At 41.1% G+C, this 19,704-nt stretch overlaps 1 protein-coding gene across 3 annotated transcripts; it reads left to right on the top strand.

Annotated features, from left to right (window-relative positions):
* Nucleotides 1-388: 388 nt before the first annotated feature.
* On the top strand, nt 389-16,450 carry csf3r (colony stimulating factor 3 receptor). Of its 3 annotated transcripts, none has more exons than XM_076280491.1 (17): nt 389-575; nt 4,361-4,397; nt 4,782-4,871; nt 5,468-5,764; nt 6,033-6,168; nt 6,407-6,567; nt 6,881-7,047; nt 7,505-7,655; nt 10,826-10,902; nt 11,365-11,563; nt 12,054-12,242; nt 12,354-12,455; nt 12,724-12,867; nt 13,025-13,162; nt 13,293-13,389; nt 13,632-13,713; nt 14,280-16,450. In XM_076280491.1, exons 3-17 carry the CDS (start codon nt 4,802-4,804, stop codon nt 14,763-14,765), a joined length of 2,496 nt encoding a protein of 831 aa, XP_076136606.1. In that variant the 5' UTR covers nt 389-575; nt 4,361-4,397; nt 4,782-4,801; the 3' UTR covers nt 14,766-16,450. The 3 variants fall into 3 exon arrangements, with proteins under 3 accessions (XP_076136606.1, XP_076136605.1, XP_076136608.1); XM_076280490.1 differs by having other exon boundaries at nt 4,361-4,524; XM_076280493.1 differs by lacking the exon at nt 4,361-4,397.
* Nucleotides 16,451-19,704: the final 3,254 nt, after the last annotated feature.

The raw sequence follows: 19,704 nt of genomic DNA, 5'->3' as shown, positions 1-19,704 counted from the left end.
GTGTGTGTGTGTGTGTGTGTGTGTGTGTGTGTGTGTGTGTGTGTGTGTGTGTGTGTGTGTGTGTGTGTGTGTGTGTGCGTGTGTGTGTGCGGTGCCTGTGTGTGTGTGTGTGTTCACATATACTGTGTGTAATGTCCCTAAGGCCATCCCTGGATGCAGTTTTTACCTTGAGTGGACATAATTTCAAAACTCAATGATTTTAGACATAAATATTCCGGTCTTTGAGGCTAAAGAAACCTCAGTGTTAGGGTATGTTGTTATGTAAAGCCTCAAACAGAATCAGAGAAAAAGAGGAATTGGCTTGGGTAGTTGCAAAAGCAGGAGCAGAGGTTGGTACAAAACAACCCTCAGCTTTTGTCTTCCCATATTATGTCATGTGATCTCCTTTAGTTGACGCACAGAAGCTGAGAAGCTTCAGCCGTCTAAACGCAAACAAAGAAGCCGAGCACTCACTGGAACACAAACGGCCTCCGCGTCTGAGCTTCATTCATCCACTCGGCCTCTCTCTCTTTCTCCCCAAGCTCATCTCCCCTCCGAGACGATGAGCGTGCAGTCGAGCCCTGGCACTGTTTGTGGTGAGTCTCGTTCTGTGATTGCTTTCCTTTATCTCCCCATCAAGCCCGCTTACAAAGCCTTTCATACTGTGATTGTATCTGCCTGGACTCTCTGACTGAGAGAGAGAGAGAGAGAGAAAGAGAGAAATGGCAGCATTGGCTGTATATCAGTGCTGGGGCCACAGGCATGTTTCTTTCTTTCTACTTTCTAATCATTTTACGTGTTAGTGCCTGATTTTTGGAGATCTGTGTAATGACATTTGTTTGGATTTGCTATTTTTACTTATTTGATAGAATTTGTGTTCGTACATAATGATTGTGTTCTGTGCTCATTACTAGGCTGTTGTCAGTGTGGATTAATTGATCTCAGTATAGAACATTAATGCCTCTAAGTGTTTTTTTTTCAGTTATAATGAACTTTTTTTATTAACAACAAACTTTTTTTGCAATATGCCAGATTTTTATTTTTAAAGGCCAATTATTTTATGGATCCAGGGTACTACACATCCTGATAAAGTTCCCTTGGCCTTTGGAATTAAAATAACCTCACATCATCACATACCCTTCACCATACCTAGATATTGGCATGGTTTTATTTCATTTAGCCTAATAGCTGGTTTGATTTGCATTGAGAGATGATCTTATGGAAAGTACCCCATGTCAATTGTGAGATATGGTGAAGGGTGATAACTGGCCTTTACAAATAAAAATCTGCCTGCCTCTATGGGAATTTAACATAGGGGTGTGAATACTTACATGTATGCCCCCTGTAGAACATTTATTTATTTACAAAGAACATTTATTTATTTACAAAGAACATTTATTTATTTACGATACATTAGTTAAGATAAATTTTCAAAAAATTATTTTTTATTTCTCTTTTTAGTCAACTTTAGCATGGGTTAATAACTTGAGCTCAACTGTATGTGAAAGGCTAATGAGAATGGTTTGCTCTTTGTGAGAAAGCCTGATAATTTTTTTCAAGTTCAAGAAACAGTTAGATAATATCATACAAAGATTAGATACTTGCTATAAAGTGCCTCTAGGATGTTATAGTTACCTTTCACAACAACTATTCCTTTACACAGGCCTACTGTAGCCTACTGTACAAGTTTGACAGGTATGTCACATAATTTAAGACACACACCATATTCAAATGTATGGCCAGGTTATTCCAATCAACAAAAAGACACAAAAAAGGACAGCACCAAAAAAGCTTTTTGGAAGTTGAGACATGAAAGTAAGAGAGAGGAGGAGGAAGTGGCCTCACGGTGTTTCCTGAAACCATGGATTAGCACATCAAGGAGGAGAACAGAAAAGAAAAAAACGGAGCATTGCAACACCATGGCATCTAGGGAGGGGAAAAGGTGAGGTCACTAAAATAAGACATAAGAAATCACCATAACAAGTCATACCAAGTTGTACATGAAAACTAGCAATGTTTCATGACTGTCAACCCTAAACAGCTATCTGAAAGTTGTTGGTGTGAACTGACGACTGTCGACTACCGGCAGATCTATCAGGTGGCACCAGCAGTATTGGCAGTTACAAGGTAACTGTTACTAGTAGCCTTGCCCATGTTGGCAATTCCAAATGTAGTCATAAGTAGTTATAACTAGGCTGCTAATGTCTAGTCACAAACATTGGATGTTTGCTTATTAAACCTAGGTATCACTTTAACAGCATTTCATTCAACCTAATCATACTGGTCTAATGGAAAATAAAAATACTGATGATAACTCTACTAAGTAAGCTATAAGCTACTATACTCCCATACTGCCTGTCATACATTATAAAATGCAGCTACAAGCCAAGGCATCAGATACACATCATCAGTGGGCACAATTGTCAGCACTCTGTTTCCAATTCCATATATACTCAGCATATATATGGATATATAGGATTATCTCCTTCATGACCTGTGAATGGCGTTTTCGATCAAGAAAACCCTTAATCTTTCTGTCCAACACATTCAGGGTCAGTCGAAAAAGATTCTCGGCTGAGGCCTTACGGAAGCATATTGCATGTGATGCTTCTTCTATAGCTGAGCCTGATTGGTCAGTGTAGCACTCTAAGGAGGCAAATGTGGTTCGGAGTTCTCCTCCAAAATGAGTAGCAATTTAGGCCTTTAAAAATATCCTGCCATTAATATTCTCTTTTTTTTAATTTTTGGTCTGCAACTACTCAGGAACAGAATGGAAAGGATGGATAGGAAGGGGCAGAGAAGGGGGGATTAGATCGAGGTCCCTTAATGGAAAATGACAAATCTGCACACTCGTTTGTGCTCACAAGCATGTTCAATCACGATGCTGGAGCAACATGCCTGCCGGTCACAAAGAAATCTCTGCAAATATAATAACTGCTCTCCCTGCGACAGGCAGCGAGGCACACTTAGAAGCTGCAGGCAATTAGCCCCAGCGTGAGGAAGAATTGCTGAAAGGCAGTAGCAGCGTATGCCGAGGCCTTTATGCCAGTCCCTGATAAGGCCAGAATGGAGTTGCTTCAATACCATCCATCTTGAGCATTTTTTTTGCTCACTCACTTGCCTACTGTCAAAATGAATGTGTGGAAAGTAAAAGGTTGATGATTTAGAATTCACCCTATAATGCGCTGTAACAGGTAGCGAGAGGCAGGATATTAAAAATAAGTTTGCTGTTGATGTTTCACTCATATAAATATTCTGATTTACATTCCTCCTCACAGGAGTTTGCAGGGCACGATGTAGTCACCAGCATGGAAGCATTTAATATGGCTTTCATCCAGTAAAGAAAATCACATATTAAATTGTTTCCCCCTATCTATTTATAGTGTTAAATACTCATACCATAAATACAATGGTGAATTTCCCCTTGGGGATTAATAAAGTATCTATCTATCTATTTATCTATCTATCAAGTTGTAAAATCTAAAGTATCTGAAGACAAGACACCATATAAAGCTTGTTTTTCAATTAAAAGAGACAAATTCTACATTCCTTCTGTTTCCAGAGGATCAGTCCACCTGGCTGAGGTAGGCTACAGAATCACAGTGCTGTGTATTATTATTTTGGTCAGATATGGGGAACCAATGACACTGAACAAGCATTTGCCATGTTTTGAAATCTGACATCAAAACAGCTTTTTGTCTCACAGCATATTTCTTCATGATTCAGTCCCTGTGACTAAACACAAGAGTGTTAGAAACTTAAGCAAGATGTGTGAATAATCCCGTCTGAATTCGTGGTCGTGACTCCAGGCATGTTTCTCCCCATAGGCCACATATCAACCACACGGGGAGAGAATCTGCTCTATAAAACAGGATTAGCACAACTCAACATAACCCAGTTTTTTTTTTCATGCTTTGACTTGAGTTGAGATGACTAATATTTCAATTTGTGTTTACGTGTAATAAACTTGACACTAAACTTTGACAGAACTCAATTTAAAGCATAAAGACTGGACTGGGTTCCAGACTGGGTTCCATTCTGATCCTGTCAACATCGGTTGCAGAGTCAGTTTGTAACTGCGCTCTCAGTCAGTTCGTCTCCTGGTTCTGTTCTGATGGGGGCAGGTGGCTGAGGTGTGTGTGTGTGTGTGTGTGTGTGTGTACACGTGCGTGTGTGTGTGTGTGTGTGTGTGTTGGGGGGGGTTCTGCAGGGTTTTGCAATCACTGGGTTGTTCCTGTGTCAGTTTGCATGTACTTTCCAGAATGGGAAGCAACGGTGCACCCAAAGCCACAAGTGCACCACACTTGAAGCAGACGAGTCTCATATGACAGGGAGATTTGAACCGAACTTTAACACCAGCCCCATGTCTCACTCCCTGCAGATGGACTCCATCATGCTGGGATGGCCAGGCTTTGACAGTGAGTGAGCAGCATTAGCTGTCAGTGTTCTGGAACTAGCTAATTCAAGGATTTGGGAAGAGAAAGGGATTGTCTGCTTGATGATTTGGTGTGAAACCTTCATGTTTCTCCTTTTGTTTGCCTCAGTGTAAGTACCCAGTGATTGCAGAAGGCGGCTGCTTATCTCTGACCAACCATCTGAAGAAAAATGTCCTTTTGTGCAAAATGGTCTTTGTTTTCTGTTTTCTTTCTTTAAACAAATATTTCTTTAACAACATGTAAATTGAATTCTAATGATGTGCATTGAAAACGTTGTTCTGGTAACTACTGATTAAAATGTCCTTTAACGGTTTAATTCTTAAATCAACAAATCCAAAGCTTAATTAAGCTTTTTCCTCTATTCAGAGTTGTCAGAAGACTAAGACATGACGGCTTACCCCTGGTCATCAGCTTTTGCTTTGCTGGTCCTCGCTCAACTGAAGGGACACGGTGTGGGTAAGGGGAAGAGTTTTATTGTTCATTAGAAGCTAAATGGAATAAATAATATTGTATAGGGCTGGCAGTTCAAATGACAATGCTGTGCAGGCTCCCTGCTACTACACTGCTTCACTGGCTTAACATAAGGATAAGATAAATGTCATGAGGCTTATAAACACAGATAATTTGGAGATAAATAAACAGAAATAGGTAAATGAAACAGAAAACTATATGAATAAAAGTGGAACAATGAAAACATAAATCTGTAAAAGTAGCATAAAACTACAGATAGTGATCACCTAAGTACTGTTGGTCAATGTTTCACAACCCCCAGATGATGCCATAGTCTCCAAAGATGTCGTAAGAGGAGGTCAATTTTACGAGCAAAAGCAATGCAATCCTGAGTTTCATGAAGTACCGTAATGTACCCTATCAGGCGTAAATTGGCTCTGAGTTGTAGAGTTGTCCATTTAAGTATTTGCCATATTCATGCATATTTCACCTAGTGACATACCACTTTACAGTGTCACAGTGTCCTACATGTCCTTCAGGAATCAAAACATTCTCTCTCTCTCTCTCTCTATCTATCTATCTCGCTCTCTCTCTCTCTGTAGATGGAGAAGGGCCGTCCTGTGCTGAGATTCACACTGCAACACCACTCGTGCAGTTTGGCTCCGCGGTGTCTGCCTCTTGCCTCATCACCGAGGACTGTCCCCTGGCCAAAGACACCGAGTTTGATGTGAGATGGCATCACAACAACGAGTTGGTCCAGGGCACAATCACTGCAAACGCTAGCAGGCGGGCCTCTCAGATATTCATCAGCAACTTCTCCGAGCCCAGCAGACTTCTCACCTGCTACATATGCCAAGGGGGCTGCCAGGTGGTGGCAGGACTGGTGATCAGAGCAGGGTGTAAGACCTTATTTGGATTTTTTTTAATCAAACCGTTTACATTAAAACGCCGCAAAAAGTGCCCATTTACCTGATGCATTTCAGAAAATGCTTCAGAGTTGGTCATATGACCTTCACTAGTATTAATAAGAAAATGCTACCTTCATTCATGTAAGTTTTTTTTCATGGACTCAAATCTGTTGTAAAGTCAGCTGGTACCAGCCAAGGGTGATACTAAAAAACATACTACCCAAAAACTGCTTATACTGACTTTTATTTATCTGTGTAGTCCCGCCATCATGTCCCCAGAACCTGAGCTGCCAAACGAATCTCACCAAACCAGAAACACTGCACTGCAGCTGGACTCCCGGATCTGACACACTCATTCCCACCAACTATTCCTTTCACCTTGTTAACATGAGAAGGTAATGTTAACAAATTATCCTCTTGGAGTGTACAGCTTTTCCTTTTCATGTCAGAGCTGTGTCGAAAGGTTCAGTCATTTGCCTTGACATGGTAATTTATGTATATTGTAATACTGGCCTGCTTTGTGAGTGACTGTACTCCTTAAGGTTAACCTGTGAACTGGAAAGAAATTAGTGAACATCTTATGTCATTCTTCCACCTCATTTTAAGTTTTTATGTAACTTTATTTGCCCAAAGTCTGCAGATGACGAATTATTCCATCCCACCTGGAGTGAACCACATAAGCATTCCACGAACGGAGTTCCTGTTATATAGTGAGATGCAGGTGTTTGTGAAGGTGCAGAATTCTTTGGGCCAGGCCACCTCACAGCCCCTAACATTCATACCTATGGAGAAAGGTAAGGCCAGACTAGAAAGGTGATCTCAAATTTGCTCTGTCCTAAAGTAAAGATCAGAATGCTATAATTACAATGACATTACAATGCCCTATTAGTTTCTTTACATTATTGTGATTACTCTGGGAAGGATGGTGCTGTGGTTATCATTGCTGCTTCAAATACAGTTGTTCAGGGCTTCAATCCTTATCCATTGATACGTCACTTTGGATAAAAATGCCTTATACTTTTTGTATTTCAAATTACCTCATTACTTTATAATTGCCATCAATGACTCACAACAGGCATTTAACTCAAATGCTTCTTTACTGTTTAGCAAAGCTAGACATGCCGAGGATTAAGAGAGTGAAGCCCGAACCAGGCAAATATGGCTGCTTAACACACAGCTGGAGTCTCAGTGACGATCAGGCCTGGGTGATGTCAAAACTGGATATCGAGCTACATTTGAAACCAGTGGACAACACAGTAACAGATGAAGAAAAGGTCTGAGTTTCATCTAGCATGATGACAGTTAACAAAGATTGTAAACTTCATTGCCTTGATCAAAATGTCAGTTTCCCATCATGCTCTCTGCCTCCTTTTCTACATTGTTAAACACGGGCAGCTGTGTTGTCTCATTTAATTAATAAATTAAAGTATATTCTTGTACAAAAATGTACTTGGGATTAATTAGGTTTAATGCTAAGGTTAGTGATGTGTAATGTGGAGGACCAAGTCAGTTTTTTTTTTATGTATGTCGACAAGTTTGGATAATTCATCTAACAAAAGGGATTAATGTAAAGATGACAAAAGAACTATAGTAGTAATGTAGAACTCGCCTGTGAAATTTATTCAGACTGAAAACTACTTTGATCTCAAGATGAGTGAATCCAGGTAAAAACCCAGAGGGTGTATTGTATCTGGGGGTGTACTGAGGCCTTGTGTGGTTCTGCTACTCTAGGCTATGGTCCGGAAAAGGAACAAACGAAATGTGGTGCAGTGTGATCTGCTGCATGGGACAGAGTACCAGGCCCAGATGAGGGTCCGATACCAACAGAGCAGCCCCTGGAGCGAATGGAGCAACCAGGCCAGAGGGACCACACTGGAGAAAGGTGCCCACACACTCCATCACCACCATGACATCTGGCCTGTGGTTTTCCAAGAGAGCCATTGGTGCCAGTTAGTGACTGAAGAACTAAGTGACTAAGGGTTATTTTCCCAGACAAAGAATAAGCCTAGTCCATGACTAAAAAGGGGCTTCAATGAAAATATTCACTAAAAGTAAAGCTTTTAGTGTAGGACTAGTGTTATGGTTCCCCACAGGAAAACCACAACATAAAATTGGAGAACTGGGTTAAGGCTCAAAAGGGGTATTTATTTATATTCCCTAAAAAGGGCAAAAAGCAGGCTCGAAAACCAGCAAAAATGCTCAAAAGCGTTGAAAAACTGGAGACGAGGTGGTAGCAACCAGCAGGAAAAACACAGAAAATGCTCTCCAGACCAGGTCCAGAATGTGCCTTTTGAAGAGGCTGGCCAGGTGCACCGCATCCTGGCTAATTGGATCACCTGATTAGGGAGCAAACATAGAAAATGGCAGGTAACAGCACCCCTACCACTCACAGCTAGTACGGTGTGCCAAAAATCATAACATTAAATCATAAGGAACTTCGGGGGGCGTAACACCCTCCCGCCAAAATGGTGACTCTAGTCTCCATAACTAAGAAGAAACAGTCTGGCAGTATAATACCAAAGTCAATAAGGAAAAGTGCACAATACACATACGACTAAAGTTAAATACTTACACTTTGAAACTGAAATAGATTAATCAAACAGGTAAGACAAGACAGACAAGACAAATGAACATTTTGCCACCTGGGTCAAATACACGAGGTGTAGCGTTGGCCTCATCCCACTATTTAATTTTTGTTTGGACCCCACCAAGGTGTTTCTTCGCGATCGTGCAGTGTAGAGTCTTGACCTAATCTCACCTACGTGGTGCAGCACATTGCAGGGATGCGACTCACCCACTAGGGTATCTTTGAAAATGGCCAGAGGCCCAAGGCAAGTGGACTCCTGGACAACTTGAGGCGATGACACAAGACGGAGTGAGCCATTCGAAGACTGAATGGGTGAAGTGTTAGATTCACCAGGTTTTTGCAATGCCAATTTCGCTATTGCTATTGGCACTCTGGGGTTTGCAGCTAACTGTTGAGTTCTCTCAATGTTACCTGCAGACACCAAACTCTTGGCAGCAGCAGAGGAGTCAAGAAATTCCAGCTGACCGGAATTTAAAGCAAGAAACGTATCCTGTATGTCATCAAAGACAACGGGCGAATTTTTCGTCCCTTTTCTGGGATACGGCACGAGTTAAGGCACCAGAGGAGGGAAGCATTTCAGGGAATCTCTGTGCACTCCGCTAAAGCAGAGGAAGGTGGCATAGACATGACTTCAGGTGCCTCAACTGACTCTTCCCAAACATTACCTCCAATGATATCATTCTCCAGAATTAATGAGACTCTGGGGACCTGAAATGGAGGGACAAGCTTAACATTAGCCACAACATCAAATGGGACTTGTGTAGCGATTGGAATCTCGACACCCTGTTGTTTCGCAGCCAGTTGCAACCTAGCGCTCTCAAGCTGAGTAGCCAACTCGCGCTTCCTGGCTTGCAACATTAACTCCTGCCTACGAACAAGTAGCTCTAGCATATGATACTCATGGTCTAACTCTTCAACAGTCACCATTTGAACGTGAGCAAGTGTAAGCCTGGAGAGGAAAAATAGAAGTTATCAATTATCAAAAACACAAAATTAAGCCATCAGAAGCTGCAACAAGATTACAAAAATGCAGATAATGCTTAGCAGTAATCCCAAGTGGCCAACAAAGGGACCATGGATCAAGTGCGCTGGAATTAGGTTAAACACTCAAAAGGTTTTTAACAAGCCGCAAATAGGCTAAATAACTTTAAAAAAAAAAAAATCCCGGAGGTCACCGGCCCACATGTGGACCGGCCCACCGGGCATTTGCCCGGTTGTACAGATTACCAGTCCGAGCCTGGACAAAAGTCAGCTGCGCGGCGGTCATAATAACATTTACGGTAATTTCAGACTATATTTCAAAGTTTGCCGTTCATTTGCATTATTAATATAACATTGTATTTTGTCATTTTTGACGAAGACATGCATTCCGTTGAACATATTTAACCATTCTCTAACCATCGTGATTTCGAATTGGTGCAGTTTTCAGCACAAAAACTAATTTTATTCTTTTCATGAAAAACATTGCTCTATGCTGTTCTATGCTGCTTGCCTCTTAGTTGTGCACGCATGTTTTCGTGACGTTGCATAGAAATCCATGTATAGGCTTTTTTTGCCCAGCAGCCTTAAAGCTTATATCAAAGCACACTTAGATATCAAGGCTATAACTGTTAAAAAAACTGTGCCTGAATTCAGGTGTAGGGTGAGATTTAAAAATTAGGCAATAAGTCTATATTATATTCAATCTTCAAAAATGTCTGATAGCCTAAGCCCTGTAATAGCTTAACCCATGTGTGGTGTGGAGAAGGCAGTTAGATAGTGCTGGATATGAAAATCCTTTTGATCAACTAGTAGGTCTAGCCTATTATACAGGGGAGACACTGATTCATAAAATCTGACTATATTCATCATTTAAGGGGTCTGGGGAACACTGTGTGGGCAAGTGACTTTCCACAGACTTTTGAATAATATCCAAAGAAAGGTTAATCGGAACGATAAATACCGTTATTAACCGGTTATCCAAAATTGAAAATAGCGTTCTCAGCCCGGAACAAGTGAAATTGGTTTTGTTCCTGTTTTTAGTTACGTTCATTGAAAAAGTGTTCGTTTCCAGTTTTCGTTTTCTGAACCGTTTCCGATTCCTGTGAAGTTGCTTGAGATCTTGGAACATAAGGGCTTCAGTGCCAGCTGTTGACGACTCCTCTGAATTACTATTTCAATTTGCAGCAATTTGCTCAACAAAGGCTGAAGTGGTTTCTATCATGAGTAAGCTTGATGTGGTTATCGTTGACTTGACATGAGCTCTGACAAATCTACTCATGACTGACTTTTTCAAATTCTCCTCAAGGGATTCTAGCTTATCATTTAATAACAACTGTCAGTAAGCGACAGGTGCTTACATGTAGGGAGATGTGCTTTAATGCAACACACATCAGTCACACATCAGTTTCATGTGTGGTTAACATAATGAGTTTAGGGCAGAGAACGTGTGTGTATGTGTGTGTAAATCCTACTGTTTATGGCAGCTCCTACAGGATATCTGGACACCTGGCTGAAGGTGACACCGGGTCAACACTACAACACCGCAGAACTGGTCTGGAAGGTGAGGACCCAGGAGACACTATAACTAGACTAGAACAAAACCATGGCAAGATAGTTTATGTATGTTTCTTGTGTGTCTGTGTGTGTGTGAGGGGAGTATGTGTGAGTGTGTGTGTGTGTTTGTGTGTGTGTGGGGGGAGGGGGGGGGGGGTATGTGTGTGTGTGTTTGTGTGGGGGGGTGTATGAGTGTGTGTGTGTGTGTTCCCCAAGTTAAAGACTGCAGATGGATGCCTCAGTAAGATAGCAAATATTTTTTATCTAGACATATAATGGAATTTGAATACCCTGCTTTGCTCTGTTTTTATTCTTGTTTCAACCCTTATTCCTTATTTCCCATTCTTTAACCTGACAGGAATTGCATTATTATGAAACTAGTGCATTTCCCATGTAAAGGATCAGCAGACCATTTCTTTTAGACATTTCTTATCATCAGAATTATCATCTTTTTTTTTTTTTGTCCTAGCCCTCCAAGCAGTTCCGAGCCAATGGCAAGAATGTGTCCTACGTTGTCTCCCTGAAAAAGACGTCAGCAAGGAGGTGTTTCACACAGGGAAACCACTGCACCTTCAAGATATCCAAGGCAGCCCAAAAAGTGTACCTAAAAGCGGTGAATGCTGTCGGGAAATCCAGACCCACTGAAGTCCCTGTGTATTCCAAAATAGGTATTTGAGAGTCATCAAGGCCAACCATCCTTTGAGGATTTCCCTTAGGACCAACACTTCAGCATGGAACAGAGACACGCTGGTACTTTTCAGAGCAGGTCGGAACTGTATTTTCAGCAGGAAGAGCTGGCCAATAGCATGGCTGCTGTTTATTGCATGAAAAGGCCAGAATGTGTTTTTGTATTACAACCAAGCTCACTGAGAACGCATGGTTCCTGGACAAGGACAAAGATTTTGAATGGAAACTTAACAACACCCTTGTCATTTTAATGGCGATGATCTATACTTGTGTTTTCTCAAGCACTCCTGAGTAAACCAGAATTGCCACTGTTTGCCCATGCACAGCACCATTTTGTGCAACTACATAAATTACCCCTTTTCAAAGCACAAGGAGTACGAGCTGTAACCCATGCTTGGGCATAAAGTGTAAGTGCTTTTGAGTGTACAAGTACATAACCCACAAATGTGTTTTTTTCTTTCATCCATCCAGCCCTTAAGCAGGCCTGTTCCTTGAGTGTCCGACCAGATGGTGATTCAGCCCTACTTGTGCATTGGGGCAGCCCACCCGACTCCTCTCCTATTGGCTATGTCTTAGAGTGCAGGCAGCAGCACGACTCGAACTCCTCTTTCATCTCCTTTCATCTGTTGGACAGAAATCAATCCAGCGCCTTATTGGCAGGTACATGATAAAACACAGCATACTACAAAGTGCTAATCTATAGCATTGGCTTAAACACAACCATGCTCGAGGTGCTAATCCAATAAGCATCCCTTTTTGTTTTCCGATCAGATGGCATTGAGCCGTACATACCTTATAATATCTCTGTGTACCCAAAGTATGAGGAGGGTGTGGGTCCTCCCTGCACTGAAGTGGCCTATTCCAAGCAGAAAGGTTGGTGTAAGACATTTAATTGACCCTAAACTCTAGACTTGTACTACTCCAAGGACAAAAGGGCAAAACATTGCTATTAGAAGATAATACAGTTGGTTTCTAGAGCAATAGCACCCTCTGGTGGAGAGAAGTATGTTTTTGGGAACACACCACATTAAAAGAATGGATGTTTTTTTGTATCTTCATTCCTTCTTACTCGTGTGTGTGTGTGTGTGTGTGTGTGTGTGTGTGTGTGTGTGTGTGTGTGTGTGTGTGTGTGTGCAATCAGCCCCTTCCATAGCTCCCACAATAAAGTTCCTTGTCATCTCGGATTCCCATACTGAGCTTTCCTGGGATGACATTCCAGTGAGCAAAAAAAATGGCATCATTCAAGGCTACCGTGTTTATTATGAGGACGAGGACGGCAATATGGGTATTAACCGCAACACTCACTTTGGCTTTTACCTGTGTTCACAGTGATACCAGATGGAGTAATTTATAACTATAACATGACAATGACTTTCACGTTCATTTGTTTACATTGAAGTGCTGTTAAGATCGCTGCTCTTAACTGCCTACATCTTTAACAGAGATGAGAGAAGCCACAGAAAGACGTGTAGTCCTGAGAGACCTCAAGCCCCATACAAGGTACAAAGCCCTCCTCATGGTCCGCACTTCTGGTGGTAGTTTGAACGGATCCGTTGAGACCCTTCAGACAGGTTCAGTGGGTGAGTTTACTTATTCTAGTTCCAAGTTATGCTTGAAGTAGAAACTCCTTTGTGTACCTCACTTGATTAACTAATGAAGGGTGTTTTGTTAAAGTATGAAAGTATGTGTTGTGTCTTGATCATTTTACAGATGCATTGGGAATCGTTCTGATTGGCATCCCTACATGTGTTGGGATAACTCTGGTCTTCATCATCATCTTGCTGACCACTTTAACAAAGCATGAATGGTTAGACTCCAACTAATGTTGTTATAACTACATAGTAGTATTCACAGACTTGGTATCAACAATCAGTGCTGTCTTTGGTACTGGATTTGGGATTTAATTTGGGACCACCATATTAACATTAGTTAGGCATAATTATTTTGATATGGAATCCCTATGTTTAAATTGTGTTTAAAAAGTGTCATTTTCTTCTTTTTTTCATAAAACTAATCTATCTGCTCAAAACTATTGGTCCTTTGTTAAAGGCTGAAGAGGTTCTTGTGGCCTAAAATTCCAGACCCAGCCAACAGCAGCATCAGGAAATGGAGCACAACTGAATTACTACAGGTGAGAGTATATGGCAAACAAATTTGACCCTTAATTTCATAACTTACTCTATTTATGACACAGCAATTAGTGTGCCTGATGCCTGACCAGAACAGATCAATCAGCATCGGTACCATATCTGTTCAGCTACTTCCTAAGAAAATACCTAACAAAAGTTATTATACAGCAAAATGATTGTGTGAACTTGCCTCAACTAATCACACAAACTCTGGCTGACACATGCAGTATGTGGTTGTTGTGTCTGTTTCTAACTAAATTGAGAGGACTTCTAATTTCCAAAGTAGTCTTAATGTAACACAATGCAGTCCTTTTACCTTGAAATAAAGACTTGTAAAAAAAGTAATTTTGATGCTACAAGGACTTACAGTATAATATGGAGAATAAAGTCACTTACATTGCCAGTGCATTTCCAAAAAGACTTGATATTGCACTTGTTGTTGATCATATGGGAGCATAACCCATGACCCGTCAGGTGATAAATATGAATTCTTCTATGTTATTTTAAGTGTGACCCATGTAGGCCTATTATCATAGTTTGTATAATGACAAAAACTTTTATCTTACAGGATTGTCCACCCCAGAGGGACTCTATGGAACCTGTGTTGGTATTTCTCTCCCATTTTAGCGTTGTCGACTTGACTGATAAAGAGGTGGACAAACTCGTCCAGACAAACAAGGACCACTGGCTGCGCCACGAGAGGGACTCCGACCTGTACTCCTGTGGCTCCAGCCAACCCCCCAGCCCCTTCGGCTCGGACAGCACCAGTGAGCCTGTCCCGTACGCCACGCTGGTTTTCTCGGGGCCTTACCAGAGCCAGCCCCCTCCCCCAGCCTATCTTCGCTCTGAGTCCACTCAGCCCCTGCTGGAGGAGGAGCCCCCGAGCCCCACTCCCTTTGGCTGTGTGAGGCCTTACGAGAATGTAGCCGCCCAGGGGAAAGACGAGGAGCACATCTTCAGTGAGTGTGACGAGACTGCTGGAATGGACGGGACTCGACACCAGCGGTGGGAGGACTTCCCACTTCTTAACTCTTTAGCAGTAAAGGATGTGTGATGAGTGATGGAGAACGTTGTGATGTGAGCCACAGCCTTCAGAGTGAAGTAAAACTGATAAAACTATGAGTAATATGTTACATCATTCTCGAGAAATTGTCAAGAGTTAAGATCTGAAGAAAAAGAGATTGATTGATGTTAAAGGTGCCATAAGCGATGTAACGTGGTTTCGTTCTATTTGTCTTTTCAAGTGGTTTTCCGAGCTGTTTTCGGTTCAAACTTGCAAAGGAAACGCCCTCTGAAGTCCAAACACGACTCGTCAACTCGGTCTAGCCCAGATTACTATGAGTTTGATATTGAGCCTTATATGCTCTGTTTATTTAGCCTGACGAGCCAGACCCACATTAAAATGTAGGGTCTGGGCACTCACCGTTCGCAGCGCTCAGTCCGAGGGGCGGGATAATCGGTTGTCTTTCAAATTCCCTCTGCACGCAATAGGACAGCGCTATGAGTATACATTTTCCCACCAGCGGAGCTAGTTGGCTAGTTCAAACTTTTCCCAACTTAAAAAAAAGCTTAACTCGTGTCACACTGTTCGCCAACAGCAACATCCATCTTCTTTGTTTTCAAGTAGCAGGGAATTCAAGCCAAACCGTTGCAACTCTGCCATCAATCATTATGTTAAGCCCGCCTAACGACTCTATACACGATTTGATTGGCCTGATAGAAGTTAAATTTTTCGAGCTCACAAGCCAACGGAGAGTTGCTAGACTAGCCCTGGCAGCAAATTTAATTTGCTGCCGCTAGGGTTCGTCTAGATTTCTAGGCTACTGTTTATTAGCAGTTCTGTTGGATTTGTGTCACATTAAATCAGTTGTAGAAATAACAGTGTCCAACCTCTATCTGTCGCTGATGTTATGACGTTTATTTGGGTAAAACACAGTAATGCTTTGTTACAAACTGGCTAGTAACAACTGCTAACAATAGCCAAATGCTAACACACACAGCTGGTTGACAAACAGAACGCAAACAGCTCGTATGACATGACACTGACGAGCTACGAGTTCGCTAAAAGACAAATCGAACGGGACATAAGCTAAAACATTTTTGTCACATAAAGCTAACATCACCTCACCATCCGCTAGCTGCCTGTGCCACGAATACACTGTAAAAAAAAACCGCAGTCTCCGTGGAGAGCCTATAGGCTCCCAAAACAGCCACAAAACAACCTGGGCAAACCTTGACCATAAAAACATAACAAACTGTTCCAGCAAATCACCGACGAGATGCGCGTTTGGGAGTTTCAATTGCACGGGAGGGAGGGGGAGGGAGTAGCGAGCTAGCTCTTTGTTGTTTGAACGTCAACAGAACTGACGTTACCCTGCATCGCTTATAGCACCTTTAATGGATTCTGGAAGAAATCTACTAACGACTGCCTGTGCTTGATTAACATTTCAATTGAACCCATTTGTAGCTGTCAATTTTCTTTACAGATGGATTCTTGTGATTTCTTGTTTTTTTACCTCCATACTGCCAGTAAGACACTTAACATGCACTTTTGTCTTTGGCAATGCCAGTAAATGACAGTTCTGTTGAGTGCTGCATTATGCTTGTCATGAAGGGTAGGCTTATTGTTCTGAGTACAGCGCAGTATCCAGTCACAGCGAATAGACTTGTATATTTGTAAAACAGATTGTTGATGATTTCTGTAAACATTTCCTTTATTCTATAAATCAATGTTCTTCATTGCTTGATTTTTCACTTTTTTCTACACATGTTCATTTGGCAGATACCATGGTATTTTTAAGATTTCCTGAATGTTCTATATCCATGTAGTAGGTCAATATTTTCTTCCAAAACAGCTTTTTGATGATGACAGTTACTTTCAATAGTGATGATTAATTACTGTTTAACATTTTAAAAATCATAGCTTCTATTGCGATGGTTTATGTTGGGTCTTGGGATCTTTCAATACAGTACTGTGTGAGTGTGCACATGTATTTTTACTAAGATGTTTTAGTGTGAAAAGCAAAGGATGATGATAGGCCTAAGTCTATTTGAAATCATGTGAGGTTAATGTAGTTCTACAGTATGTCCATAGTGCCTCATTTCAAAGTATGCCATGGAGAAGTTGTTCTGTGCGAGGTAGGCTTATCATGCTGACACTCCTTTCCTTTAACCTTATTTACAGTGAAACAACATAGCTGATCAATAAAATTATATTTAGCTGATGACTAGACTGAAATGCAACACTTCAGAACATTGCTTCAAAAATGCTTTGGTATCATCAGCTGTAAAATACAGAACTCGGGAGGTCTCACTGAGATATTTGTTTTTGTTGAATATTGAGAAAACGTACACTCGATTTACAAAATTGTGTGCTCATTTAACTAAATTGTTAGTTCGTTTTATTAAATTGTGCACTCATTTGACTAAAGTGTGTTATTGTTTTATTCAGTAAAACAAGCACACAATTTAGTAAAATGAGCACACTAAAATGAGTGCATTATTTACCAAAATGAGACAGCACTAGACACATCTCTGGAAGAGAACCGCATTGGCTGTGAAGGTTAAGGATGTCTTTAACATTAACATTATAGGACAGACAGTGCTTCAGTGATAAATATAAGTTGACATCCAATATTACCAAGTAGTTCTGCTAGTAGTCAGATAGTGGCATGGCACACAAGGACGGATATGTATTAGTGAACCATAAACGTATCAATTAATCTGTATGCAAGGTAAAACCAGACCATATCAATTAATCTGAATGCAAGGTAAAACCAGACCATATCAATGAATCTGAATGCAAGGTAAAACCAGACCATATCAATTAATCTGAATGCAAGGTAAAACTAGGCAAGTACACCACCAGATACACCAAGAACATCAAATGTAAACTAGATGTACCGCATAGCGGTACAAAATATGACCGCCGCTCAGTCCTGCACATCCATTCCGCGAAAATAAATCATATTAATGAATTTGTCTCCATCTTCTACTCCATCCCCCACTCTTGAAACTTTTGTGTTTGGAATGTGTGTTTGCACACATTCCGCACACAAAGTAGCCTACTGGCGCTGCAAAGGTGAATAGATTTGTTTCTGGGCCAAAAAATCTGTAACATTGTTATAAAACCCTTAAAATCTCTAAACAATCACAAGTAGGGCAGTTCATCACAGTCCATCCATTGCAACTCGACTGATGAAAGGTACACCTGGCTACATTGTATTTGGGAAAAGCAGAAGGTAGCAGCATAATGTATTTATTTGTTATTAAACAAAACAATCCCTGTCAGTTCCATGCAGTTTTCAACAGCTATCAAGAAGAGAGGTCATGTCATGGATTTTTGTGAATGTTTCTTCTTCTACATATGCATAAGTTTAGTCATCTAGTTCAAATGATATTCAGCTTTATTGTCAATGCACAAATTAAATACCAGTAGTCTAAAACAAAATGCCGTTTTACCCAGTGGTGCAAATAACTGACATGTCCAAAAGGACCTTCATGAAATGCGTTGCGAGACTGTTCATACACATTTTAACGGGCAAAGTTGAAGAGCTACTGTCCGTTATTGTTTGTGCAAATAATATGCTGATTCATGTTCCCTTGCATTTTGCAACCATGAGGTCCATGGTTAAGCTCAATCTTTTGACGCAATCTTTTGATTTTCACCCAGCCTAGTCCATGGTAGGCGCCCGATAGATTGTTTAATTTTGCGATTGAGATATCCACGCACTGGCGCCCCCCCTGCGACGTGTTCGCCCCCCGGTTTTAGAGCTATTCTAAATGCAAAAATGCATAGAGGGAGTTATGACAAAACCGTGACTGTTAACAAACTATAAGCTATAAGGTAGGCCCTATGCTAGGCCTATTACACAACACAAATTGTCACTAGGCTATGCTGGCGACCCAAATAAAATCTCTTCTTTGGAACCAATGGCTTACACCTTGTATCAAGTTGCCACCTCTTGGCGAAAAGTTAATAGTTTTGCATATCAGTAGTAATACATTTCACGTAGCTGTGAATCACGGAAAGGGCGAATGAAGTGGACACTTCTAAATGGAACCCAACCCACTGTACAGTAGCTCAAGGTCTGTGGCTAAAGCAGCCATAATGAAAGCGTTATCATTGTTTGGATACTTCACACACACGTGTTTTTTAATCGCATAGACTACAACTACCAAGCTGGAATCAAAGCACATCGACTCCCCTCTCACACCCTAAACACGCACTCCGAACAAACAAAAAGCGCCTCAGTCTCACGGAAAAGCCATAGGCAAAACTGTATCTGACCGGTGTAACGTTGGTACTAAATTATCCATCGCAAAGAATGATTTTTGTAGCACGTGCAACAAATATGTGTAGGTACAGCCCTGCCCTGAATACATCTCAACGTGCGCTCTAAAACATCTGGTTTAAATGGAGATGTAGATCATCACGGGTGCGTTAATAAATTGCGGCGAGTTGACACAAATTATTCACTTTGACGAATTTATGTAGTTTCAGTTAGCCTACTTTACTTTGAGCCATGCTCTTCCTTGAATCACCTTTGAAAATAGAGGATTGAAGTAGCCTATGGGTGTTTGGGAATGAACGTTGACTCAGATGCTTTTTGAGACCTTGAGCATATATGTCCCAGCCCGGTGTTTAGGGTGCATCATAGACAGGTTATCTTTCAGGTAGCCTATATATTTTCCATTAAAAAACCATCACGTAGCGAACGTGTTGTGGCTAACTCACTTAGCTCCTGTTAGTAGCCTAGGTTATGGTCATAAGCAAATGAGATGACAGTCGAAAGATACAATTAGGGCTGTTATCGATTTGCTTGGTAGCCTATAAACGCATTTATGGTTTTCTACAAATACATCAATAATCATATTGGCCTCAATCACTCAACCATGCTAACGGTAACATTATTTTACCTACGTTCTGCTATTGATAGGATTAACGTAGCCTACCTGCAGTAAAAAACAAGCATGTCCGATAAACATTCTCA

This window comes from Alosa pseudoharengus, unplaced genomic scaffold (genome assembly GCF_046254945.1).
Source record: "Alosa pseudoharengus isolate Yale_2024_CS ecotype anadromous, Long Island Sound unplaced genomic scaffold, YU_APseudo_1.1 YU_APseudo_1.1_scf_12, whole genome shotgun sequence".
Lineage (NCBI taxonomy): Eukaryota > Metazoa > Chordata > Actinopteri > Clupeiformes > Clupeidae > Alosa > Alosa pseudoharengus.
Note: the sequence above shows the minus strand (reverse complement) of the source record. Positions and strands in the feature narration are given on the sequence as shown.